At 41.2% G+C, this 26,889-nt stretch overlaps 3 protein-coding genes and 1 long non-coding RNA gene across 4 annotated transcripts; 3 read left to right on the forward strand and 1 right to left on the reverse strand.

Moving 5' to 3' along the window:
* The first annotated feature begins 9,436 nt into the window (after positions 1–9,436).
* Positions 9,437–10,577, forward strand: LOC143417122 (uncharacterized). The gene is made up of 4 exons (XR_013097336.1): positions 9,437–9,777; positions 9,963–10,073; positions 10,219–10,253; positions 10,346–10,577. It is a non-coding gene; the product is annotated as an uncharacterized LOC143417122 (long non-coding RNA).
* A 1,909-nt stretch (positions 10,578–12,486) lies between these two features.
* Positions 12,487–15,500, forward strand: LOC101472199 (TRAF-interacting protein with FHA domain-containing protein A-like). The gene is made up of 3 exons (XM_076882260.1): positions 12,487–12,534; positions 13,190–13,225; positions 14,458–15,500. The coding sequence occupies exons 1-3, from the start codon at positions 12,487–12,489 to the stop codon at positions 14,926–14,928; spliced, it is 555 nt and encodes a 184-aa protein (XP_076738375.1). The 3' UTR covers positions 14,929–15,500.
* Positions 15,501–20,810: 5,310 nt separating this feature from the next.
* Positions 20,811–23,615, reverse strand: LOC101471146 (RNA-binding protein 4.1). Its single transcript, XM_004567111.6, has 4 exons — positions 23,472–23,615; positions 22,602–23,020; positions 21,860–22,489; positions 20,811–21,533 (listed from the first exon to the last, which is right to left on the reverse strand). The coding sequence occupies exons 2-3, from the start codon at positions 23,008–23,010 to the stop codon at positions 21,882–21,884; spliced, it is 1,017 nt and encodes a 338-aa protein (XP_004567168.3). The 5' UTR covers positions 23,011–23,020; positions 23,472–23,615; the 3' UTR covers positions 20,811–21,533; positions 21,860–21,881.
* Positions 23,616–24,982: 1,367 nt separating this feature from the next.
* tifa (TRAF interacting protein with forkhead associated domain) lies at positions 24,983–26,149 on the forward strand. Its single transcript, XM_004567110.4, has 2 exons — positions 24,983–25,138; positions 25,279–26,149. The coding sequence occupies exon 2, from the start codon at positions 25,316–25,318 to the stop codon at positions 25,919–25,921; it is 606 nt and encodes a 201-aa protein (XP_004567167.2). The 5' UTR covers positions 24,983–25,138; positions 25,279–25,315; the 3' UTR covers positions 25,922–26,149.
* Positions 26,150–26,889: the final 740 nt, after the last annotated feature.

Genomic DNA, 26,889 nt, shown 5'->3' on the forward strand with positions numbered 1-26,889 from the left:
AACAATTAACCTGGTATGCAAAAATCCCACTTGCTTTATACACCTGACCTCGTTAGTCTCTACCATTGAAACAAATGTCAGACCAAACAATACAATTCTAAACAAAGAACAGGAATAAGATCATGCATGAAGTTGACCTCATGACCCTATATAAACACGAAGTACTGGGGCGGCTCTTCCCATATACCTGTCTTAAATATAGGACCTGAATAAACAACATGGACAAACATGGTTAAAAAAACACATGCATGGATGTAATGGATGTAACTACTGCTACCACAAACAAAACCCGGGATAGTGTGTGTTAAGCAAAGTTACAGCAGCAATGTCTAAATTACAGCATTATGGCTGACTGTAAAATAACAAGGAAAGAAATTATCAATATGGTTAAGGGATAAGTGGTAAATGAGTTCATGCCTAACCACTTTGTCACAGAGAGGTGAGCATTTTAGAGCAAAACCCTCCAGGCCTGCAGGGTTTTGCGTTAAAGTGATCAAATGACAGTGGGTGGAGGATTTGTTTCAATTATTATTTATATGGATTTGTTGTGATAAAAAAAAAAAAGACTGGATTGGAGACTGTTGGTGTGCTGGACCTGCATATTCTGGGAGTTCACAGAGGAAAAGCCTACTCCGAAATTAGAGGTAACCGATGAGAGGAAACTGTTCAAGACTTGGTGAGGAAGAGCAATATTGACATGTGCTTGGCTGTGTTTTCTCAGTGACCACCTTTTCCTGTTTTTAACCAGGCTAACAATTTTGACCATGGTGGCTTTGGACCTTGGATTGCAGGCCAGATCTGTGTCTGCAGCCACTAGTCTGCTTCAGAGGAAAATCTTGTATGCCCTAGTTTCACTTTGAATGTGGTGGTTTTCCACAATTCACTATTTAGAACGTATTCATTTCCTGTGATGATGCCATTTTTGTGGCCCCTTTAGCATTGTCAACAGGATTGTGGCCAGTATATGAAACCACCTGCCTTAAAGTGATCAATATGGCAGATGAATTATCCAAAACTGTTAACATGGTCTCAAAAGTGGTCTGTAGTACAGCAGTGTGATTTTCTGCTGAGTGCAAAACCGTATGGGGATAAAACGGCTGTGGGTACCTTGCATGCCATGTTTTACAATTGCAGACAAAGGCCAGAAGAGCCTATTAGAAAGTTTACTTTACGTTCCAGAGAAGTCACCGCCCGCAGATAACGGAGCCACAAGACCCTTGGTGTGCTGACCTGCACATGCGTGATCAGTTTGCCTTAGGCCTCAGAGAAGGTGCGATATAAAATCTACAGCATCTGTTAAAGCATTACCCTAATCTCCCATTCAAACAGGTGAGCAAAGAGGCCTTACAGTGGGAAGCGCCTGCTTCCCACTGTAAGGCCTCTTTGTTACCAGTTATTACCAGGTTTTTGTTGTTGTTTTTTAATCCTATAATGCAAATATTTTTAACATTAGAAAATTTATTTTTGAATTATATTTTTTGCCGTAGCTCACACTGGAGAAGACAATCTGAAACAACAGGTGAAGTTTTTAGTTTTGTGTCTTTCACTATTTATCAGTTAATGGTTGTTTACTTTTCTACTCAGCTGTGAGACTGACAGTTCTTGTATCGACAGAGGCAGAGCTCAGGACTCCGGCACAATGGAGCTGTGACATTTTGGCCAGACACAGAAAGTCACCACAGCCCTGCATCAGTGGACACAAATGTTATTCCTCTGCTCGATAGACTCAGAAAGTAACTGAGCTTTCTGGCTGGTGGCTGTTCTTCTTTATAGGTTTCTTCCTCCTCCTTTGGTATTAATAATTCTAGATGAATATCATGGCACAGAAAGATGGGACAGTGTTATGATACAGTGAGCATTTGTACAGTTATTTTGGTCTTATTCTCAGAATTCTTTTATCTGTAATCAATCTTAAATATCAGTACAAATATAAAGGCCTTTCATCTTAAATCTTCTTGTGTTTCATATAGCTTCACTGCATCTTACTATGTTAGTAAAGGCAGAGGAACTCATGTACCTGTTTCCTAATAAATAATAGGGGGTTGTGAGAATAAATAAAAAAATTAATGAAATCATATCGATACTGCATAGAAATATATTTGACATGCCTAGAAAAGGCCTCCGCTAAATTCTAAAAGAGTAATAATTTGATAATGACAAGTTCACAACTTGTTTTTCATGCCCATCTTCTCAAAGCTGTGCAACTGCTGACCGTTAACCACAACAGAGTCAGTGGTTGCTTGACGTCTATACATAGTCATGACAAATACGAGCGCCTTTAGAACTTGTGAAAACACTCTGCACAGGCTGACAGGAAGTATTCACTACTTGATACAGACTGAACAGATCAGGTACATTAGCGTTACGATGGTTCCCATTAACAGTAAGAGTTCAAATGTATAGCAAAGTTTCGGGGTTTTTTTTTTCCTTTAGATTTGCAAGGCTTGCAATATGTATCATTTTAACAAATTGTAAGCTTTTGTGCAGTGATTCAACATGCACTTTTAAACCTCAGGGATATCATTCTGTCGATATGGGAAGCATAAATAATTGTGAATCAATTTGATCTCTTTTGATGTAAATGGATAAGACAACACAACCAGTAAAAAGGGAATGGATTTGCAGGTAGTGGCTGCAGGCTGTCCCCTTCTCCTTGTCCCTCTGGACTAATTTTTGTCTAGTTTTGCTTTTTGCTAGTGTCCTTTCTTTACTGGTAGCAGTATAGGTGTTGCTACAGCATCTCCAGACCATTTTATGGGGGTAATCCTGTTTAGTTTACTTTTCCATGTATCTATGTTTGCTTGTATGGCCCAGTTATTATGACCCAAACTGGCCAAGCACTATTGATTCATTCTAATTTATGTAGTATTAACCGTAGCATCTAATTACTTGTGACAGATGAAAGATGTGAAAGATGAAATGAACTGCCCAAACGTGGACATTTGCATCTAGCTGTCAGATATTCATGTTGTGATTATCTTAACCACTACTGTTGGGTGGCAGATACATTTCAAATAAGACTGTGCAGATTTTTTTATGGCCACTCTAACCTACAGCGTTTCAAGAACCAATTTTACAATTTATCTTGTGATACTTTATTTGAAACTGTGAAAAATGCCTAAGATAACACACAATTGTATTTTTGCACCAACAAGGTGATTCCCGAAGAGGTTGAGCAAAAAAAAAACTAGTATAACACAGCATGATGTGCAGTGTCTCCTTAAAAATTTGAGGAAACTGGACAAGTGAAGGACAAAAGAAAACATGCCAAGTCTAAAATTGAATATTGCAAAAATATGTACGGACCTTAGTGTCTGCACATGTGTGTTTTGACATGTGTGCATTCACTGCTGTTGTACATTTTAGAGAAGCTGTAAGGAAAGACTTCCGAACTCTCTCCCTCGCATACTGTGGGTGCAGCAATGTGTTACCGAAGGAGCTGTCCAGTGCTGTCAGGGTGACCCTGGTGTATTGATGTCTGTGTGTGTCTGCACATGTGTAGTCGTCTGCAAGATGTTGTAGAGTCTGACAGCAGTTGGAAGGAAAGACTTGTGGAATCACTCCGTCTCACATCGTGGGTGCCGCAGCCACTGAAAGAGCTGCTCAGTGCTGTCAGAGTCTCCTGCATGGGGTGGGAGATATTGTCCAATGGGGATGACAGCTTAGCCACCATCATCCTGTCACTCACAACCTATACTGGCTCCAGGGGGCTCTTAGAGTTGGCCCTCCGGATCAGCTTGTTCAGTCTCTTCCTGTCCCCAGCAAAGATGCTGCTGCCCAGCAGACCACACCATGAAATATGGCTGAGGCCACCACGGAGTCATAGAAGGTCTTCAGGTGTGGGCCTTTCACTCCAAAAGACCTGAACCACCTGCAGCTATCCACACTCTCAATGTCCATGCCTTGGATGTTTAGTGTTTGCAGTGGAGGATGTTTGTGCCTGCGGAAGTCTACCACCAGCTCCTTGGTTTTTCTAGTGTTGATCTGGAGGTAGCTCTGCTGGCACCAGTTCACAAAGTGATCTGCCACGTGATACAATCTGAAAAGTGTTTGACTGGCACATTTATTTATCCTCAAAAATAAAGCAGTTGCCAAACATATGATAATGGTCCCAAACACACTGCTGATGCAGTAAAAGCATGTCTGGATTTAAAAAAACAAACAAACACAAACTGCAACATCATCATTTGGCCTCCCCAAGTTTAACATTGTTGAAGAAGTATGGGTACAAAAGATGGTAAACATCCAAAGAAGAGTTCTGAATATCATTCAGGAAGGCTGGAAAATTATTCCTCATGACTACAAGAAAGCTGCCCAACAGATTGCAGGCTGTGTTGAAGAATAGAAGTAATCATACCAAATATTGGCTTTCGTTTGTAAGCTGAGCAGGTTACTAATGGCATACAGAAGATATTCAGCTTACTCACAGTATGATGTATGCTGTATTCTAAACAGGAAAGAGTATTCAGCCACATTTCCTGTGTCTAACTTTCACAATTTACTCTGCAGCGGCTACATCATCAGATAAAGCCGTAACCAGCTGTACATGTGTTGCTTTCTCAGTCATAGTCGTCTGTTTGTCGTGCAGAATGTGTACAGACTTGAGGATGAGTAAGGCATGCATCTGTTAACCTATCCAACAGTGCACGAAAAGAAAATGTTTAATGTCATTTCATGCTAAAGTCAACATCTTTGCCCCTCTAGTTTACACCTTAATCTGTAGGTTTCCTTTAACCTGGCTGCATAAGAGAACCTCTTTCCTGTTGAGGCCATCTAGTCAAAACGTAGGGTCAAGAAAAGCTCACAATAATCATTTATGTCCATCTGATAAATAAACATTTCTAACTAAATGAGACCCAAATTAACAAAAATATGTGATAAAATATGTTTCATCACAGCGCTTTGGTGACATTTTGTGGAGGTAATGCTAAATTATCTATGTAGGAAAATTAACTTTCACCTTTAATCTTAATTATGCAAATTCTCATGACCATGAGTGACGAAACGTTTCTCCCACAAAACGCTACGTCCAGATGAACAGAATCAACTTTTGGAGATTTACTTTCCTGGATGATTGAGAATGCATCAAGACGCTTCTGCTCAAACATTGATGTACCCGGTTTGAATGAAGAAATAAACATGTACAGTACTCCACCTCTTTAAAGCAAAAGATCTCAGAGATAAAGTGTCATAGCAGTGAGGCAACGCACACAATGAGGAGCTTCATCTGGATACCAGCTTTATTTCCCTGCAGCCAGAGTAAGTACTGAATTAGGAATTGTTTAATATTAGCTGTCCCCTTCTCAGCTAAAAATAAATCAATTCTGAACAGTTTCTTTTAGACTGGATTTCTGTTTCGACCTCTGAGTCTGAGACTGTGGAGCCTTGTCATGCCACTGATATTTAAGGGCTCTTAAATGTGTTTGCCTTGAGGAGAATTTGTGTAAAATGTAAACATTTTAAATTCATAAAGTTTTGTCTCCTTTATTGATCATGCAGAGCAGTGTTCCAGTTTAATAACTAAGCTGGCATGTTTGATGATGGCTACTTTGGCTGCTGTATTTCTAGTGATCACCATCGGTAGGTAGTAAACGAATCGCTGCACTGATCCTACTTTTGTCTCCACATGATGTTACGTAGTTCATGAACAACAACACATTCACCAAGAGCAGAACCCTTGCATTTTTTGAGGATCTTGTGTTCAGTAGGAGTATCTGAGATGTGTTTTCTTGAAACACTGTTTCTGCGGCTTTCAAACCATAAAACGCACTACTCCAAAACTTGGTCCACTCCAAAGACCAGTCTAAGGAACTTGGAAAGAAAAGTGTCTGGACATCTTTAGGTTTCTTGAAGATGTCACCTCTCATCTGAGAAACTTCTTTTCAGTTCTAAGAGCAATTGGTGGAGAGTGCAGAACCTTCACAGACATATTGCCTTCCAAGGACCAGGTTCCCCAGCACAAACAGTAGTACAGTACACAAGGTGCAAGGACCATTGCCATAAACGTGTAGATTGGGGAAACCAAACAACCCCTGGCTAAGCAGATGACACGACAAATAAGAGCTGCCTCCTCAGGCCGGGACTCTGCAGTCTATTTACACCAACAGAGGACTAGCCACTCTTTCAGTGATCAGGTTGTGCACTTCATTGACAGGGAGGAACGGTCCATCCTGTGAGCATTGCAGAGGAACATTAAGTACTCAGTGATGGACAGGAAGGTGTTGCATCCACCAGGATCAGTTGGACAACAAGACTTGGGGAGGGGAAAAAAAAAAAAAAAAAAAAAGACCAATCAAAAAGACAGAAATCAATGAGCTACAACTCTTAATACACAGCACATTGTTGCGTTTCTGAAAAGTGTTTCAAGTTCTGCAGGTTGGGACCCATTCTTCAGACAAACAGAGATCCCATAACAAGCAATTCATCATTTGCTGAAAGTCTACAAGGAAGTTTGCCGCTTAAATTATGTTTATCTGTCTCTCTAACCAAGCCTAACTTACCCTTAAATTAAGATTTTCCAATTAAGGTGAATAATAATGGACTTGATCTTTCACCTCACGTATTTGTTTAGTGATTTTTTCCTCACTACACTGAATCGAATCGTCCCTCCACTGGGCTCGTCACATCCCAGCCCAGCTCACACTCTGCACTGGAGTCTGTCGCTCTATGCCACTGCGGCTCCCCTCGTGGCATCGCCCTGCAAGTAAACAAATATTGGCCAGAAGCATCATCCCGGAAGCTGGCATGGCTAATAGCCGTGGCGACCCTCTCCCAGCACAGCTGCACCTGGTGAACAACAGTGGAGACACTACTCACAGATGTACTTCTGCCGTGCCGTCAATCACACGCATTGTCTCCTACTGTCAGGACTGGGTTGCCACGTTACACTGACTGGTCAGTCTCCAAATGAGTCACCACACTTCACAATCAGGCAGGAGGTCCCTCTTTTTCACACTGGCATTAGTACTCAGCCACCTCCCTTTTAATAGGTCCATTAACAGCTGATAGGTCACCTCAGGACACATGGCCTCAGCAGGTGATCACTATCAGCCAATTTGTCAGGACCAGAGGAGTTTCCCGCCTTCAGGCTCGCACACCTGGTGGCAATAACCCACTTGCTCTGATGATTTCATTTGGGCAGCTTAATAAGGAAGCAGCGGTGGATCAGGCTTTGTTTGACTGTAGCCCTGAAAGCAGTTCAATAAGAACAGATCATTAGAATGAAAGCAACATGCTTTACTGATGTCCAGAATTTTAAATTTTGGCGGTTAGAGTCCAACAGCCCGTCTCAGCACAACAGAACCCCAGCGGTGATAAGTATTAGAGTCGGACCTCTCAGAGTCTAGACGCTGGTGGTGGTAGAGATGAAGATGGAGGCTGAGCGATGAGGCGGGTTGCACAAAGGCATCTCCAAAGGAGAGTGACAGATAGACAAAGACTGGCTTGACAGTCTATTCCTGTAATGCATTTTATAAAGTTAATTTTTGAGAACGCAGCTTCACAGGTGTATGTTGAGCCAAACATGGTGAGCACATACATGGCCAACGTGTATCATACTCTTGGGGACAAGCCACCCAACGGTGCTCAAGCTTTCCGATAGCCGATAGTGGAGTCCAGGTCTCTTGGTCATTCTGAACCAGAACATCTCTGGAGAGCAGCCTTCATGTCACTAGTGGCCTGGATGTCAATCAGTTCACTTCAAACAGCTGCCTCGTCAAGGCCAGTATATGGCTTGTTGTGCTTGGAGAAAACCCAGGCAGCCTGCTGAGACGTGGTTATTTTCCCTCTCTTGTTCAGTTAAAGTTCAGTTAAGTTTCAAAGCATCATTTTTTTTTCTCTGATGGGTCTCTGACTGTTCAGGATATGACGCTTTGAGGTTTAAATACTTTGTGGTGTTGTGGTAGCTCAATTTATATTCTTCAGCAACAGCGACAGTTTCACTGCAAATGAGGTTTACAGGTACAGCGTTTCTAAAGGTTGCCCTATGAATACATATCGGTTCAGTCTTCATTATAGCAGCGGTTTTCTGCATCAACTGTCTGCTTGAGGTTGTGTTGTTGAGGTAAAGGTTAAGGTTAGGTTTTCTTTGCAAACCATGACATTGCATGTGACAGTGATGGACAACATGAGGGCCTCACAAGTATGAAGCTTAACATATCACAGTCGCCCTCTTGTGGCTTGTTGCAGTACCGATAATGAGTCCATCAACACTGACCAGGTGAAGAAATAACATCAACTTGGGAGGAAAAATATAATGAAATAATCACATATTACCAATGATACTGTATTATTTTATTGTACAACAGCATCTGCCCCTCAATGTCTACCAAGAAAAATTCAGGCCCTTGGACAAATGTAGTTGCCGACCCCTGCCATAAGCTCATTCAAAAGTCATTAAGCTGTTTTCCTGTAATAATAATAATGGATTGGATTTATATAGCGCTTTTCAAGGCACCCAAAGCGCTTTACAATACCACTATTCATTCACTCTCACATTCATACACTGGTGGAGGCAGCTACAGTTGTAGCCACAGCTGCCCTGGGGCAGACTGACAGAAGCGAGGCTGCCATATCGTGCCATGGGCCCCTCTGGCCAACACCAGTAGGCAAGTAGGGTAAAGTGTCTTGCCCAAGGACACAACAACCAGGACAGAGAGCCCAGGGATCGAACCGGCGACCTTCCGGTTACAGATGCGATTCCCTAACCCCCTGAGCCACGGTCGCCCTAGACTTCTACAGGACCAAAGTCTTTCTTTGCAACAGCATCTATTGCCATCTGGTGGCTTTCTGAGAGAATACAGGCAATGGACTTACACATTGCCTTCCCTTCCCCAACCCAGAAGCTGACATCCATATTTTATACTGTCTATGGCCCAAACCGATTCAGTTGGCACTCACAATTTAAGTCAAAATTAAGTGCAATTAACTGTTTTTTGCTTTTAATGGAAAGCTTGATGAATTATTAAACATGGTGTGTACAACATACTTTCAAGGTTGAAGATTTATTTTTAATTTGGTTAATTTGTTTATATGTGGACAATCATGTAATTTGTCTCTTACATTTAATTTTCTCAAAGCAAACGGTAACATTTATACAAACAATTTGAAGAAAGCAGCACTGGAGACTAATTAGCAAATCATCAGTGTTAAACTGTGTGTAGGCGTGTTCATATGTGTGTGCTTATAGTAGAAACCACACCTTTTCAGACCTTTGTGTAGAGCTCCATTTCAGGGGCATCGTATGCACAATGTGGAGCTGTCCCTCTCTCACAGTTTTGTTTCTCCTCAGCCTCAGTGAGTGGAATTCATTTACACAGAATTGATTGCATTTTCTATACGATTCCGTTAATTCATTTGCCAAAACTTTATCTTGCATGTCCAGTTTTTTGGAGTTTTTTTTTAATTTCTGTTTTGTTTTGTTCTTATTTTCAGGTTGGATCTCCGTCTCTGTTTCTGATTCTCAGACTTTTGAGGTTCAGTCTGGAGAAGAAGTCACGCTGCTGTGCTCCAACTATTCCAGTTCTCCCACAGAGATATTCTGGTTCAGAGTGACCAAGAGATCTGAACTCCACTGTATCTGCTCTATGTCCCAGCCTCATGAACCTGCTTCATTCTGCACAGGAATTCAAAGTGGAAAATTTGAAATGAGCACCAACATATCCACGGTGTTTCTTAAAATCAAACAAGTGGATTTATTGGACTCGGGGCTGTATTTCTGTGGAACATACTTAAGCAATTATGCAGTTATTGTTCATGCAACAAATGTAGAGGTCCAAGGTAGGAATTTTATATTGATTTCATTTTGATGAATGCATGAAAACATGGATCTAAGTTTTAGATTCGGAATGTTGAAGTTGGAAAATCTTCTTAGCATTAAAACTTAACAACACTAAACTTAGCATTTATTTTATAACTGTAGCACACTGTGTCACTGTTATTTAATTCACTTATGTTTCTCATAGATGTGTTTGATGGATTACCAAAGATGATGAGTGTGGTCCTGGGTGCTCTGACAGTTTTTCTCATTGTGGCCGTCATCTATCTGGCTGCTAAAATCAAACATCTCCAGAAAGGTATTTTTGTTTCCACAGACTTTCACATATACTGTTGCTATATAAGAGAAACATTTTTCTTCTTGTTTAAAAAAAATCCTTCAATAGCATTGGTTAGAAACATTGCAACTAAAATGACTATACAATTTATTTCTGTGCTTTGCAGTACCTCACACTGGAGAACAGAATCTACAGGAAGAGGTGATGCGTTTCATTTTGTGTCCTTCCTAGATTACGATGTTTCTTTTTCTTTACCCGCTTAGTTATGAGACTGACAGTCCTTTCATTCACAGAGCCAGAGCTCAGACCCGGATTATGCTGCTGTGACATTTCATCCAAAAACAGAAAGTCACCACAGGCTGGCATCAGTCAGAGAAGTGGACTCAGATGTTATTTATTCCTCCACTAGATAGAATCAGAAAACATCTGGAACTGTGTGGAACTGAGGTTTTATTATTGATTTTCTGATGTTTGTTTGGTGGATTTCCATAGCTGGAAAAAAAAAAAGAAATTATGAATAAAAGTTGGACAAAAATGAACAAAAAGAAAAATTGTTTTTTTCTTACTATGTGCTATTATTTTAATTGCTTGTTTTTTCTTTATAATTCTAGTAATGGCATCTCACTGGCAGAACATGTCTTTGTTTCATATAGTCCCGTAAACCTGATTGATTACTTTTTGCCACTGTTCTTCACTGCCGTTAGCATGAGACAAGGCCTGGGTATTCTCCTGATAAGATAACACACGATGTCACAGGAGATCTCCTCCCAGATTCAGATAGAGGTGATGAGTGATCTCCTGAACAGTGTGTGTATTGGCAGCATTGGATATGTGATATGTAACATCCCAGATTCTTTCAATTTTAGGTCTAAAGAAATTAAGACCCAGTTAATGTCTCTGCACTGCCCACCCAGCTGGTCACATATGACCAGGCACTGTCCTCGGTCAAAAGGAATTCAGAGTCAGCTGCCCCAAATGAGGTCTGAAAAAAGCTCTACGGCCTGAGGAACCACTCAGTACCACCCAGTCAGGGTACCAGTGGGTAGCAGGTCGGGGTCTGTATGTCCCTTCATGGATGTGTCTCCCCAAATCATCACCGCCCCACTGCCAAACTGGTGCAGGTGATATTTACTACAATTCTGTAACGGAAACCCTTTTTAAACTGCACAGATTACTGAGAGCCAAATATTCAGGCACACATACACAATTTGCAGTAGTTTACCCACAGTGTGTGGTTTGGTCTATGCTGTATTCTAAACAACAGGAAGAAGAGTGTTCACCAGCATGCTAGCATTTCCTGCATCTTTCACAATTTAGCCACAAAGGACAGTAGATAAAGTAATAACTGACTGTGCTCATGCTGTTTTCTCAAGCATGGTGGTCCATTAGTTCTGGAGAATGTGTTAAAGATCAGACATGCAACACTTTCACGTCCTGCAGGTTTTTAATATTGTTTACTGAATGGATTTTACTCCAATATAACCAACAGTACACAAAAAGAAAAGGTTCTAAAGTCACAGTCATCTTTCTGACTGTTTGGTGCCCATGGCAGATAACTTGTCTCTACAGATATTCTAAACTTACAACCCCTCTTTGTCACAAAGCATGCAGACTGCAGTCATGTTATCTGTACTGTTGTTTGAAGCCTTTACAGAATTAAATAACACTCACAAAGTGTGTGTGACTCAATTTATTTCAAATTTCAGCAAATGGCTGCAAGATATTGTCTCCATATAGGAAAATAGGCCTTACCCTATAAAATACATTCAGAAATCAAGTTGCATTACAATTAAACACTGTTACCTTTTTGCATTCTTTTTTAAACCAGTGTTATCAGTTGACTTAATCATTGCACTGTGGTGACCACGGTCTATGTCCACCTAGAACACCAGGGTAGGTAAAGCTTGTTAATTCACTGGTTAAGACTGAACTGAAGTGTCCAGTTTGAGTAAACAAATTAACATGTACAGGATCTCAAAGATAGTCCCAGGCAAAATGAATTACTGTAGTGCAACTGTTGGGTTATTTACCGGAATGATAACTGCTCTTTTTCCCAGCTAAAATAATAAAAATAGTAATTAAACTGTTTGTTTCGGACTGTTTTGACCTCTGAGTCTCAGACTGGGAGGTCCAGCCTGATTAAGAGGTCACCCTGAGGTGCTCCAACATCTCCAGAGTTATACCTTACACATTGTGGTCCAGAATAGATGTTAACAGAAACAAGATCAGAGCACCACCTCTATGCACTGGTCTAGTGGTGATGCAGCATTCTGTCGTGGATTTCAAAACGGAAAATTTGACATGAGCGCCAACATCTCCTTTCTTAAGAGCTTTCTTAAGTTTTGTCCACTTTATTGATCGAGCAGAGCAATGTTCTAGTTTAATAACTGAGCTGGCATGTTTAATAACTGCTTTGACTGCTGTTCTTGTAGTGATGATCGTGGATCTCCTGGTGAAAATCTTCATCCTTCAAACAGATCAGGTCAATCAGACGAGTGACCGAACAATTGCAAATGTCTTTTTTCGCCAGAAAGTAAATGAACCACTGCCCTGACCCTACTGTGTTTTACTTGTCATCAAACAGCTCGTCATCGGATCCCTTGTCTGCATTCGTGACACTCAGTTTCACTAAGCCTCGGTTTTTACCTTTGACTTACAGAGGGCAAAGTTTTGGATGATGGTGCATTCTGTGATTGTGCCATACTCGCTAAAGAGTGTCCTGAATTCTTCCTCATCTGCCTTTTGGGGCACATTTCCCACAAAAATATCTTCACCATTGTTAAATATCTGAATAAAAAACTAAAATAATAAATGAAAGCAACAGTCGTCCTGATGTCTTAGAACAGCAGCAGGATCGCATATTACTTTTTTGTATTTGTCTTGTAAATTACTGCACTCTTGTGGCCACAAGCAGGTACTGCATCTGAAAGCTTTTCTGGGGAGGTAGTTGTGATCAGATGACAAAGATGGAGCTTGTGAAACAGAGGGGAGAGCAGCATTTTTGGACAGCTCTGGCTTTGATGGGTGACTAGTTATAGCTGTGAACCCAAATCTACAGCGTGGTAAATAGACTTTAAAAGCGTACAAGCGTCTTAAAACAGTCCGCTAGCAAGCAAAGCTAAGCTAACACTCAACAGCGCTGCAGAGGTGAAAAGCGGCGGAAAAACACTGAGGTTAGGAACTATCCAGCTTTTAAAATGCGACCAATTGTAAATATCGTGACAAGACGATATACATGCCCTGCTACTTTTAGCCGCCACAGCGATTTAAAACCCGTGGAGACGTTTCCTTTTACCGACTTCCGGTGCTTTTTTGCCTGCCTGCCACGATACAAGCTAGATTCTATGACAAACACAGCGCCACCCTGTGTATAGGAGGGCGCATTGATCTACTGAAGGACTGGTTAATTTAAAGAAAAGTAAACCAGTACTTTAGACCTTTCAAGCCAATGATAACTAATAACTCTATGGTACATATAATCTACTTTCTATTCAATATGCCCAGTACAGTTAAAAATTATAATACTGCACTATTTTCTGTCTGAACAGCCTTAAACAAACTTCCTGTATCATACCGTGGCCCTTAAGTAAGTGACTTCATAAGCTGTGGTATGAAATGGTTTGTACATGTTTGGTCATATCCACCTCTCCGACATTTATTAACATTAGCTTTTCTCTGCTTGACTCATATCGTGGCAGAGGATTAGTTAATGTGTAACAGTTGAATATTGCAGAGTTCCTTCTTCCCGCTCTAGTTTTAGATACTGTGAAACAGATGCTGTGCCTTAATGTCAACTTTAAGGTTCATCCATGGACTCCAGGTGGAGATTTCACCAGTGTAGTGTGACATTCATACGCTCATCCACAGAGTGTGTGTTAGACTACTCACCAAGCTATGAGAATATACTGTGTCAATAGTAGCCATGCAGTCACAGAGTCCTCTCTTAAGTATTTCTTCACTAAACACGTTTTTTCAGGGAAATTCTATTTTCCTGACTTGTCTTACAGACACCTACCCTAAATTCTACACTGTTAACAAAATCAAATCAAATAAACTTTTTTTTTCTTTTCCAATAACGTGAACTTTACTTCATCCAGAACAGTCTTTGTGGTATTTGCAGATTTGCACTTGAAACCAGCAGGGTTACTGCAGAGCCAATGAGGAAACTTCCTTGAAACAAAGACAGCCGCTTGTAAAGAGCAGTATAGTCATAAAGACTCATTCATATTTTTCTCTGGCGGCGACAGCACAGTTAGTTGAATCTTCTTACTGAGATACTTTGCATTTCTTGTTTTCCATTTTACCGGTTAAAAGCAGCAATCTTCTACAATTTGAAAACTAAGTCACATTCTTACCTAAGATTATGTTTTTGCCTTGCCTCCAAATCAAGCTTTACCATCCGCAGCAGAGCTGTAAGGGCTTTTATGGTCGTCTTCCTCTGGGAGCCAGAAGAAGACACACTGCCGACGACCCTCTCAGGCTGGGCCGTGACACCGAAACCTGTGCCTACGTCCTGCTTGATCCCCGGGTGTCCCGTAAGCAGCTGGCGCTCTACGCCTACCACATTCCCCAGAGCTCAGAGATGCTGTTTATCATCCAGAATCTGAGCCAGAGGGGGAAACTGTCTGTGAACACCTCAGCACTGGGATACCTGGAGAGGATGGATCTGCCATACAAAGCTCTGATCCGGTTCGGAGAGTATGAGATCCTGATCATCCGCGAGTCTGGTGAAACCAAGGCCAACTTTGAGGTAGAGTTTGAGGTGCTGGCAGCACCTCCTTCCAGAGAGACACCCATGAGTATGATGAACAACTTCTCAGCTGAGCTCAGTGCACGCAACCCTCTGGAGAGTGATGAGATGCACTATCCTTACTGACATGTATATTGTTTATGTTAATGACTTAGCGAACTTACAGGCAAATTGCTGTGGTGTTGTTACATTAGAGTTCAAGCTGGCTGAGACAAATCTGCCCTCTTTGTACCCTGTAGATATTAAAAAACTCTTATCATAATATGATTACAGCTACATTTAAAGCGTTTTAAATGCAAATGTTTTAGAACCTTAAAGCAACTTGTTTCTATATTTTCAGTGTAAGAAATTAAACTGTTTTTCTGCACATGGTTTTAGATAATGTTTGATGTGACTGCCAATTATACACACTTTGAGTTTATGGAAATGGTTTATAGAGGCCTTTACCTTGAACACAAACCAATTTGGCTTATTGAGACAGGTTTATCAAGAGATCAGATAAAACAGCTACAGTTATAAAGTGATCTACATACACGACAAAGTGCAAACCCGAATAGTTTCAGACACAGCGTTCTGACATTTTGTCAGATGAATATAATTAAATATAATTTATAATTCTAATTTCCTTTGTGTGTCTTCAGTGTAACAGTTACAACATGGTTTTCCAGCTCAGGGCCATGCAAGGAAATAAAAATGACATCCGTAGCTGCAGGTACTGCAAAAGTCTCAGATAAGTCCACATAAACTCCTCAAAGTGTCAACAAGAAGTTGTTTAGCCATCAGATTGTTTGGTGAAGCAGCATACTGCATTCTAGTTTCAGTCTGACAAACACCGGTTACACAAGTGTAAATAGGAAAAATACCCACAGTATATGGCTTGAAATGAAGCAAAATGCATCCTAATGTTACTGCAGAACAGTTCACTTCACCTTTCATTTTGCTCTTGCACATATTTCTGTAAGCTTCACAAAGCCTGTTTCAGCTTCAGCTTGGCCAAAATGCTCTCTTTAGACCGTCTGCCTTCAGCATCAACTTTGTGTGTCAGCTGGCTAGTTTCCAGTTTCAGTGTGTGTGTGCCGGTATGCTTGGTGTTTGGTGAAACATATCAAGGAAGGTCAAAACAGAAAAAATACTTTGGGGAATGTAGGCTACTGTTGTTGCATCATTACTAGCCAGTATGGCAGGTTCAGACAAAAACAACATTTTTGTTGCCATAGTGAGAAAATATAATTTGAATTAGTTAAGCCAGCCATAGAGACACATGGGTCATCTGTTACCTCTGGGTCAGGTCCAAAAACTAGTTCTCATTGTCGTAGAGCAAAGTCCAACCTAAAGGTTCATGTTCCTACATTACTGAATTTACAAAGGGGGAACTCTGCTGAAGCTGTATCAGATTGTTATCTTATCTCGTGCTACATGAGATGAGGTGGAGATGCTCCAGCACGCCTATGACTAAATGACATTTCCCAGAAAAAGCAGATAAAATTATGTTTCTCATTCTTTGGCTAAACTTGATATTTTACTTTCAGTTTTACTATGATTCTCCTTTGTGTTCTACTGGGAAAATCAGTGTTACACACACACACACACACACACACACACACACTATATACATATATAGAAACTAAAAGTTAAAGATAAGAGATAAGATAACTCTTTATTGTCATTGCACAGTCATACATAGTACAGTAGTACAATGAAATTGGAAAAACTGTCCTACGTCGGCACTACATATAACACAACACGACACGATATGACACATCACAACGTAACAAACAACACAACACAGTATATTAACTTAGTATAAAAAAGAAGAATAAGTGTATGTGTATTGCACACTGTTATTATTGCACATTAATTATTATTGCACCTTGTTATAAATATAAATATTATTGTTATCGTTTTAAACATTGTAAACTCCCCCTAAAAAGTCCAGGGAGGTATCCAGTCAGGTCAGCTATTTACATTGATCAGGGCTATTGCCCTGTTGTAAAAGCTGTCCTTGAGTCTATTTGTTCGGGACCTCAGCAGCCTGAACCTCCTGCCAGACGGCAGCAGCTTAAACACCCGGTGTCCTGGGTGTGTGCAGTCCCGTAGGTTGCTGCGTGCCCTCTTGAGACAGCGAGTGCTGTACAGGTCCTTCAGGGAGGGAAGAGGATGTCCAATGATTTTTTGGGCCATGTTGATGACCCTCTGGAGTGCCTTTCTGTGTGCTGTGGTGCAGCTGGAGAACCACACACCGATGCAATATGTCAGCACACTTTCAATGGAGCAGCGGTAGAAGACGGTCAGCAGCTCCTTCTTCAGGTCCATTTTTCTGAGGATTCTCAGAAAGTGGAGACGCTGTTGGGCCTTCTTTAAGACCGCAGAGGTGTTAGAGCTCCATTGGAGGTCTGTGTCTATGTGCACACCCAGAAACTTGAAACTGGAGACCCTTTCCACGCACTCCCCGTTGATGCTGACAGGCTGCAGCTCGGACTTCCTCCTTCTGAAGTCAACTACCAGTTCTTTTGTTTTGGTGGTATTGAGGTCCAGGTTGTTGTCTGCACACCAATCTGACAGCCTCTGAACTTCAGCTCTGTATGCAGTCTCATCTCCCCCTGAGATGAGCCCCACCACAGTGGTATCATCTGCAAACTTGATGACTGTGTTGTCTGGGTGGGAACTAACACAGTCATGTGTGTACAGAGTGTACAGTAGGGGACTCAGTACACAGCCTTGTGGAGAGCCGGTGTTGAGGCTGAGGGCTGAGGAAAGATGAGGCCCCACTCTAACTCTCTGTACACGGTCTGAGAGGAAGTCTCTGATCCAGCGGCAGGTGGTGGAAGGAAGTCCAATTTCCAGCAGTTTATCTATTAGTCTGTCCGGGAGTATCGTATTGAAAGCAGAGCTAAAGTCAACAAAGAGCAGCCTGGCGTAACGGCCCTGCACTTCCAGGTGAGAGATGGTGGTGTGGAGCGTTGTAGCAATGGCATCTTCAGTTGATCTGTTAGCTCTGTATGCAAACTGGAGCAGGTCGAGTGTGGGTGGCAGGCAGGACATGATGTGACGTCGGACCAGTTTCTCAAAGCACTTCATTATAAAGTCACTTTTTAAGATATATATGTACTATGCTGCTCTATACAGCATTATATGTTTTTAAAAATACCTTAACTTCATTAAGATGAGGAGTTAAATTAATAAGAATCAAACCTAAATACACAATATGATTAAGACCAAGTTGGAGGGCTCTTTCTCCCCATCACTGCGTCACTTGTGTCAGGTTTACAACAGGGAAACATCCTCTGATGAGTTTGAAGTTTCTGGTTACTCAGTGACTATTGAATGCAGCTTCCACACTCTGGTGATAGAAGAGTATTTATTGTCTCATTGCAACTTTCTGCAGATATTGTTTTACCGCTGTTTGGAATTTATTAGTCAAGATGGGGAAGTATCAGGACGCTGTTACTGCTCTGAACACTTACTATACATAACATCACACAACATAAGTTTGCCTTCAGGAACTTTGCCAGAAATGCTCACTAAAATATTAATATTGTTGCTGAAAGGGTTAATGGTAACCTAAAGCCTTGTCCTGACAGCAAACATCACCCACTAAGGTTTGCTGGCATAGTGAAACAACTTTTTAAACGGATCAATTTACACCCAATCCTGCCACATGAAGTTAGTTGTGCACTTATTTATATCAAAAGTAGGAATTAATGTACACAAACTGTCCTAAAGTGTAATTTTTTATAGCAAAATTGAAATCCTTATTTTTAACTGATTTTGGTTATGGGACAGAAAAAAAGTGTTTCCCCATTCCATGACAAAAAGCCTGAATTTAGTTTTGTAGTATAAAATCTATGTTAGATTTACTTTCCCATATAAAATTGAGCAAAGAGCTCTTCCCATGAGGTATCATAGCTCTGCTACTGTCCAGTTAAAAACCAGGATGTTAAGAAATTGCTTCTTGTGCACGTGTTTGAAGACAAATAAATTTGGACAGGGCCAATGTGCAGTAGCAAACAGAACTAAAACAATGCAGTGAAAACAGTGACTCAAATGGCAACCAGCCAAGTAACTAGACACACAGCATGTAAGTTAACAGAGTCCATGTTGTTGTTTTTAAATATTTTATTGATATTTGCAAAAATCCAAAAACTAACAATACATTAAAGAAATTATTACTGTGAAATTCCCACACACTTAACCAACTTCATGTTTACAAGGGTTTAAAATCTATATTTATCATATATAGAAATATCACATCTTCAAGTCCAAATGTAGTGTTCTGTGGTAAATCCTTCACATTCATTCAATCAAAAAGAAAAAACTGTAAAAATAAATTATTCAAATTTCCAATTTTAAAAAGACCTCGACTTTCCCTAAAAGCTGCCATCATTTTTTTAAAATTCAGATGCATTTGAAACCCTACAGCTGGCATCCAATCTGTCAGCAGCAAAGCGTACCGCTCACAGTCTGTACAGTGTACATAAAGAACAGCCGGACAGTTTTGCAGACTAGCTAACACCTCTGAACCTCAGATTTCCCTAAAATAGATAAGAGAGAACCCAAATAAATAAGTGATCCAGTATTAGCCATCTATGAGCGATGGAATGACACAAACCAAAGCACCACTGTTCTTATTTAACCCCACTACCCCCTGCCCCAGCTGCTCTCTCACTTGTCCCTATCATCATTAGCAAACTGCAGACAGGCAGACGACAGTCGAGTTCTTCTCCATGCTGTGATTCAACATTAGAGAATGTGACAGATGTCTGATTACTTAAAAATGACCCGTTCTTTCAACTGCCGGCCCATGGCCCAAATCCACACTAGCACTGTTTACTCATTGGAGTGGAGGGTGAGATATACTGAGTGCTGATCCATACTACCTAAGTGGAAGTGGGTTACGAATCCCTAAACCACAGGTGTCGAACTCCAGACCTCGAGGGCCACGATCCTGCTTCTTTTCAAACTAACCAGCCCTTGTAGCTTCTTATTGGCAAAGCACACCTGATCCAGGTAATCAACAGCAGGTAGTGCAGGGATATCTCACAAACAAGCAGGATACTGGCCCTCGAGGCCTGGAGTTTGAGACCCCTGCCCTAAACGGTCTACACCATGGGTGTCGAACTCCAGGCCTCGAGGGCCAGTGTCCTGCAGATTTTAGATAACATCTTGGGTCAACATACCTGACATTTTGAAGAGGTAATTTAGCCATTTAAATCTGCCGCCCTCAAGGCCTGGAGTTCAACGCCTGTGGTCTACACCGAAGCAGGCGTACTAACCAACAATTACACTCACATGCCAGGTTTTCACAAAGTGGTGAAACTATTACACACACCGGATAGCTATAGAAACCACAGATGACAGTGGAAGTTCATTTAACCTTCAGAGAAGCACAAGGGCCTTAACAGACTCCACAAAACCAAACTGAGTTAACGTTTGTTCTCAACTTTCCTTCACCTGTTCAATCTAGCTTAAGACATTTGTGTAAGATTTTCCAGCATGATGATGTTTTTCCCCAAAAGATGCGTAAGAGTCGATCATTCCATCACTAAATAACTGACCACACCTGATGGTTTTCTCTTATTCATGTTCCCTGTATCTACCTTTGGTACTTTCAGGACTTTTTTGGCATAAAGAGCCTAAAGAAATCCCCAACTTTTTTCTGGCTACTACAAAAAATTATTGAATGAAAGTAATAATTCACCTAAAAGAATCATACAAATGTGGAATGTGTTTCAGCACTACATCAGCATTCTTTCCAATCCAGTAACCTGTCACTTACCTTTTCACTGCGAAGGTGTCCAGAAGTTGTTGAGGTAATACCCCCCTCCCCCTCCCCAATATGACTCAAGGTAAACCAGTCTCACCTATCAAAACCAGTGTGGGTTCAGTAGGTTTAGAGAGCGCTAGCTCGCTAGCTTTTCTTTACTTGCCTTCAACTTTGGCACTGAGGAAAGACGTCAGACGCCCTGCTGAGGAATAAAAGCTGCAGCATTTCAGACAAGACCAGTGAGGAAAGTTTGGGCGTGTTTTTTTTAATCAGCGTGACGATTTTAACAAGCTTGTCTCACGGTATTTCATCGCTAACAAACGGATAACTTTTAAAATAATGATATTTCCGGTGACCCTACAACAATATTTGAATCAGGTTAATTAGAAGTGTTTGACAATGCACATATAAACGCTCTGAGGAGGCTTCCGATTGACATTTATTTTCTGTAAGTTAACAGTTACTTCCTGCATGCATCGAACTCCTACATTTGAGCAGTTTAAGTTTTTCACAGCGGTTTGTTGTGCGGTGTAAAAGTTTTACATGATGGAGTCAACGTGCAGATTAGATTTTATACCAAACAAAGTTAAGTTCAGTTAAATCTACAGTCACAAGTATCGCCTAGAAACTGTTGCTGAACTCATTCAGCTTCTCTAAGGTCACAAACAACATCAGTATTACTCAAACGAAAAAGTACAAAAAAAATAAAATAAAAAATAAACACCTACTCCAGACGGCAAGCAGTAAAAGTACTACAGCACAATTACATATTAAAACAACCAGGAGGAAAAATACGAGTGTAAAAATTGCCTCAAAGTAATAAAAACAGAAAGAGACGTGGACGTCGGCTATTCGGTTCCTCCTGTCAGCATCGCAGGGGAACGTTACGCGCTCAGCCACTGACAGGGAGAGGATAGAGTCACGTGCATCAGGAGGCGCCGAGCGGCGACGCAGTCGGACGACAATCCTGAAAAAAAGAGCAAATGACAGAAATGAACGATCTGCAACTCTTGAATACAGGACGTTGTTCCAGGTTAATTTCTAATTCGACTTGTTTTTCCCGAAATTCAGAGATTCCATCCTCAACAGTGCATCTTTGTCGTATTATAACACACTTAGTACTATTTTGTTATCTGAAAAGCCATGTTAAATGGATCGACGTGCATTACCAACGAATTTACTTGTGGAACAGCACCTTGTACGCATGCTTTTCAAATCCCCGGCTGCCTCTGCCGTTACAGGAACGCTGTTTTAGGAAAGAGCAACACCAGTCTACCTCAGACCTATCCTCACCTTCAAAATGCGCCGCCCTTGCTTAATAAGCGTAGCGTGCAGGCGGTGGCGGAGGCAGCCGATCTGCGTAGGGGTCCCTTGCACGTGGAACTCCGTATGCAGAGCGATCATAGGAGTAGCCGTTACTGGCAGGGGGCACTGGTGTGGTAGGCGGTCTCCTAAGCGGACTTCGATCTCGGGCGTAGTATGAGGACGGAGGAGGTGGAGGAAGGGGCCGACGCTCATATGGGTCGAGCGACGAGTTCGGAAGACGGTCTCGGACGACGGCTGACGGGGGAGGGGGAGGAGGAGGCACGCCGGGACGCTGGTCGTCGTAGGTGGCCATGCCATACGGACGGGCTCGATACTTCTCATAGTAATCTACCACGCCATATCTGTCCCTCTCAGCATCGTAAGGGCGATCTGGATAAACTGCTCGTCTAGGGGGAGGGGGAGGCAGAGGAGGGGCAGGGTAACCTGGGGGTATGTGGCTAAGACGACCCCTCATGTAGCCAGGTGGAGGAGGCTCGGGCCACTCTCCTGGATAGCGTGGGGGCCAATAGCCACCCCTGTCTGGGGGAGGAGGGGGGTAATCATCCCGTTCTTCATGTCTGGGACGACTCTTGGAAATCTGGACATGGATGCGTTTGCCTACATTAAAAAATAAAAAGTAAAAACACAGGTTATGTGGGCTGGTTTATAATAAGGCAACACTTTAAGGTTTCTTCTTGACCTCCTTATAAATGTTGGTAATCTCTCTTACCTTGAAATTCTGTGTTGTCCAGTCCCTTGATGGCATCCATGGCCTCGTCAGAGTTGGACATGTGTACAAAAGCAAAATTCTTAACAACAGCACACTCTGTGACCGTGCCGTACTCCTCGAACAAAGCACGCAGCTCATCATCAGATCCTTTCTCTACATTTGCTACATGCAGTTTGACTGAGCCCTGGTTCTTTCCGTGACTGGCCTCCACGTTGATTGGCGTGCCATGCAGCTTGTAGAGGTGCAGATTCTTGATGGCTTTGGTGGCAGCCTTGCGGTCGTCCATGTGGACGAAGGCAAAGTTTTTGATGATGGCACATTCTGTCACAGTGCCATACTCGGTAAAGAGTGCCTTGATCTCATCCTCGTTTGTCGCTCTGGGCAGATTTCCCACGAAAATCTTCACCATGATTACAAATCTGTTTCGAGATAATGCAGAGTGTTAAGAGAGAGAAAAACATATAGTTACAATTTTTTTAGTACATACTATTGAAGAGTACGTTTGACCCTTTCTGAGTCTATAAAAACAGCAGCGTTGTTAACAGGCCCGCGCATAGTAAAAACCTAGAGTCGTTCACGGCGGCACAAGTACCAACAATTTAACAACTTTAAATCATTATTATCAATAAATCGTTTCTTTCATATCTGTATATGTCTACAAAAAGAACAAATGAGCAGAGTTTAAACGCCGCTCGTGTAGCCTGTTAGCCCCGGTTAGCCACGCTAACAGACAAAGCAGCGCAGTCGATATTCTCGCGCAACGAGGCTAGCGGGCGAACAAAGGAACCGAGGTTAACAGGGTACTCCACACATACCTATGCGCCACACAAGTGCATTTATATAAAGACGTAAATTTTCTATTTTCATTACCTTTTAGTCGGCGCTCACAAAAAGGAATTGAAGTCCCCTTCGAGAGGTTTCCTTTTGCTAACTTCCGGTTGTGTCTTGCCTGTGGCATACAAAAAGCCAGCTGCACCGCCCCCTCCGCCCGGGCGTGCGCAGTAATCTAAAGTCTTCGGGTAAAACAACAATTTTACAACTTTACAACTTTTATCCGCATTAAATGTTACATATTATACACCCAGTAGTCTACAATATATCTATTTTTCTACTTTGCATGTCTAATAAAAATAATAACAATATAAAAAAAACTAGCTATAGCACTGTGCTTTGTTATAAATACCCTACATTATCTTACGGTACACTTTTGTCCATGTTTTGTAAGTCACCCCGTTTCGTATTTATTAACCAGTAACATTTCAGAACTACATTTATATGGTGAAGAAAAGAGAGTTAAGTACGTTTTAAACGTACTTGGTTAATGTGTAACGGTCTATTTTACGAGGTTGCTTCTTCCCGTTATAGTTGTAAATACCGCAGGGTGGGAAGCAGTGTCTTTAGTTGAGTCTGTTTACAGTAACTGGTTGTGACACTTCTGATGACATTATTATTATTTTTCACTAACCCCAGCCACCCCAGTAATGAAGAGCGACTTTTCATTCTGAAATAAGTAGCTAAATTTTGACATACATAAAATTACATTCCTTAACAGATTACCCTGTTATACTGCGTTTAAAGAAACACATCTCATTTTGTATTTTAAAACATTGTTGCTTCTGAAAAAACCCTATAAGTAATTTGTTAAGACTGCCGAGATATGCAAAACATAAAAATTATCACTAGTTGATCAATCCTCTTGTAAAAAAATGTTGTTGTTTTTTTGGTTCATTTACTTTTTTTATTTTTTATTTTTTTTTACAAAACATCATTAATGTCCTCTGTTTCACATCTAATTGTTTCTTCTGTATGTTTGCATGTCTGTATTTTATTTCTCTGCTTTGTTTACATAAAAAGTATTGTAAATAATCATAATACACGGCTCCAAATGAAGTTTTAAAAGCGTTTCTGTCTACTCCGGGTTGCGTCATCATGGAATTTTCAGTGTTGTAATGCTACATTCAGGTGCTCGCGTTAAAAATCGCACAGTACAGCAAACCAGCGGAAAAGAATGTAAATTGTAACAAAGACTTCGGTGAATTATGTTGAATTAGTATTTTTCTTATTAGCATTTTGTTTCATTTTCTTTAATTTCACGTGGCAAACTGTTTGCATTGACTTCGCAATCAAACATACATAAATATTTCAGATCTGCGTAACGCCATTACTGTCCAGTCTCCTGATTTAACAGTGGACATACTTTTACTTTAATAACTGTACTGTGTATTGTAGTGTCTAATTCTTGGATGCTATGTTTTTCAGCTTTTGAATGAAAATTTGTATTTTTCTTTCTTTTATGTTGCATTCACAAAATTTAATTCAACCTGAGAGTAAAATTTCCGGATTTGCACTTGAAAGCAACACTGTTGGACCAACAGGAAAACTGGCTGAATAAAAGGCAACAGCTTGCAAAGCGCAGCAATCAGTCTTCCTGTTTTCGCAGCAGTAGCAGCACCGTTAGATTCTTCTAACTCAGTTTCTTTCTGTCCCGTGAATGGAATAAAAACCTCGTTCTTTAATTAAGAAAGTTTCACATTCAGGTAAGGCATCTAAAAAAACAATGTTTGTTGATTATATGCAATACGATTTAACCCTGCTTTACAGATAAGATGGTCTATTTTCACTGTATGACTAATTTTGTTGTTTGGTTTTTATTTTTTGTCCTTTCTTTAACTATCAGCTGTCTTCTTTTTTTCATCTGGAGTTATTGTTTCACAATGAATGTGTCTATGACGATGGAGACAGAGGAGGACCTCCTGACTTGCCTCCAAATCAAGCTTTACCATCCTCAGCAGAGCTGTAACGACTTTTATGATCGGCTTCCTCTGGGGACCAGAAGAAGACATGCTGCCGATGACCCTCTCAGGCTGGGCCGTGACGACCAGGCCTGTGCCTACGTCCTGCTTGATCCCCGGGTGTCCCGTAAGCAGCTGGCGCTCTACGCCTACCACATTCCCCAGAGCTCAGAGATGCTGTTTATCATCCAGAATCTGAGCCAGAGGGGGAAACTGTCTGTGAACACCTCAGCGCTGGGATACCTGGAGAGAATGGATCTGCCAGACAAAGCTCTGATCCGGTTCGGCGAGTATGAGATCCTGATCATCCGCGAGTCTGGTGAGGCCATGGCCAACTTTGAGGTAGAGTTTGAGGTGCTGGCAGTACCTCCTTCCAGAGAGACATCCACGTCTCTCTGGAAGGAGCAGACATCCATGTCTCTTCCTCCAGTCATGGAGACATGCTCAGATAGTAGGATTAGTTTGTCACCCAAAGATAGCTCCTTTGGCCCCCAGGAGAGTGATGAGACTCTCCCTTGTTATTCATAACCAACCATTACTGCTTATTCACGTGTGACTTTTTTTGTTGTTATTTACTCGACTTAATGCTCAGTGCATTTATTACATTAGACAAGAAATCCCTCTTTGTATATGTGAAATCAATATTTTGCACCCTTTTCGTATCCTGTCTACATAAGCTGCATTGTTAATTTTGCAAATACTGTTAAAGTGCAAAGTTTGAAAGTTATGACTGAGAAATAAACAGTTTATCTGGAATACAGTTGTCTGCATGTTGATTATTTTGTTTTTGTTTTTTGGTGGAACCCTTTACTCTAAGGCAATCATTAATCAAAGAATGAAAAAAGTGTGGCTTTGCATTGAAGACAGAAACAGGTTTTTCTAGAAATCATTGAGATGAAGCGGTAACCTTTCAAGCCTGTAGAAATATGAGATCTCCACACAACCATGGCAGCTTAGGGGAAAACACAGCACTATTCTAGAAACAACACATGTAAGAGCCAATTAAAGGTTAATTTTATTGGTACTGGTAAAATGATTAGAGGAGAAATATACATGTTTGATGTTAAGAATATAATTCTAGTTGATTTTAAAATACTGTTTGTTAAATGTATAGAATATAGAAGTGCAACATTCTAATGCGCTTTTTAGTATTTTGGGCTTCCGGCACACTGTAATTACGTAGTTGGGGAGTCGGATAAGCTGGAGGCAACACAGTTTTTGAACGAGTCTTGCCATGTAAATTAAAAGTTTCAATAAACATATTTTTTGCAAGAAAAGTACTTGGACTAGCTCGCGTTTCAAATGCATGTTGCCGGACTGACTCCTAAAGGTGGAACAGAAGAGTGAAATAGAGACGGAGTGCCGCCACTACAACACACATTTATAGAGTTGAAAAAAGGCATTCCTAGTCTGGAATGTGGTCACTGTCGCTGCCATGCAGGCGGTAGTTGTACGAGTTTCACATACTCTAAATGATATCTAGCAATGTATTTTTG

This window comes from Maylandia zebra, linkage group LG3 (genome assembly GCF_041146795.1).
Source record: "Maylandia zebra isolate NMK-2024a linkage group LG3, Mzebra_GT3a, whole genome shotgun sequence".
Taxonomy (NCBI): domain Eukaryota; kingdom Metazoa; phylum Chordata; class Actinopteri; order Cichliformes; family Cichlidae; genus Maylandia; species Maylandia zebra.

Bases quoted from the DNA above. Each gene is read 5' to 3' on its own strand.
- LOC101471146 (XM_004567111.6), bottom strand. From the start codon at position 23,010: ATGGTGAAGATTTTCGTGGGAAATCTGCCCAGAGCGACAAACGAGGAT. The intron at 22,490-22,601 runs GTAAGAGAGATT...TTTTTAATGTAG, and splicing joins GGACAACACAGAATTTCAAG to GCAAACGCATCCATGTCCAG.
- tifa (XM_004567110.4), top strand. From the start codon at position 25,316: ATGAATGTGTCTATGACGATGGAGACAGAGGAGGACCTCCTGACTTGC.
- LOC101472199 (XM_076882260.1), top strand. From the start codon at position 12,487: ATGATCGTGGATCTCCTGGTGAAAATCTTCATCCTTCAAACAGATCAG. The intron at 12,535-13,189 runs GTCAATCAGACG...AACACTCAACAG, and splicing joins TCATCCTTCAAACAGATCAG to CGCTGCAGAGGTGAAAAGCG. The intron at 13,226-14,457 runs GTTAGGAACTAT...TACCATCCGCAG, and splicing joins AGCGGCGGAAAAACACTGAG to CAGAGCTGTAAGGGCTTTTA.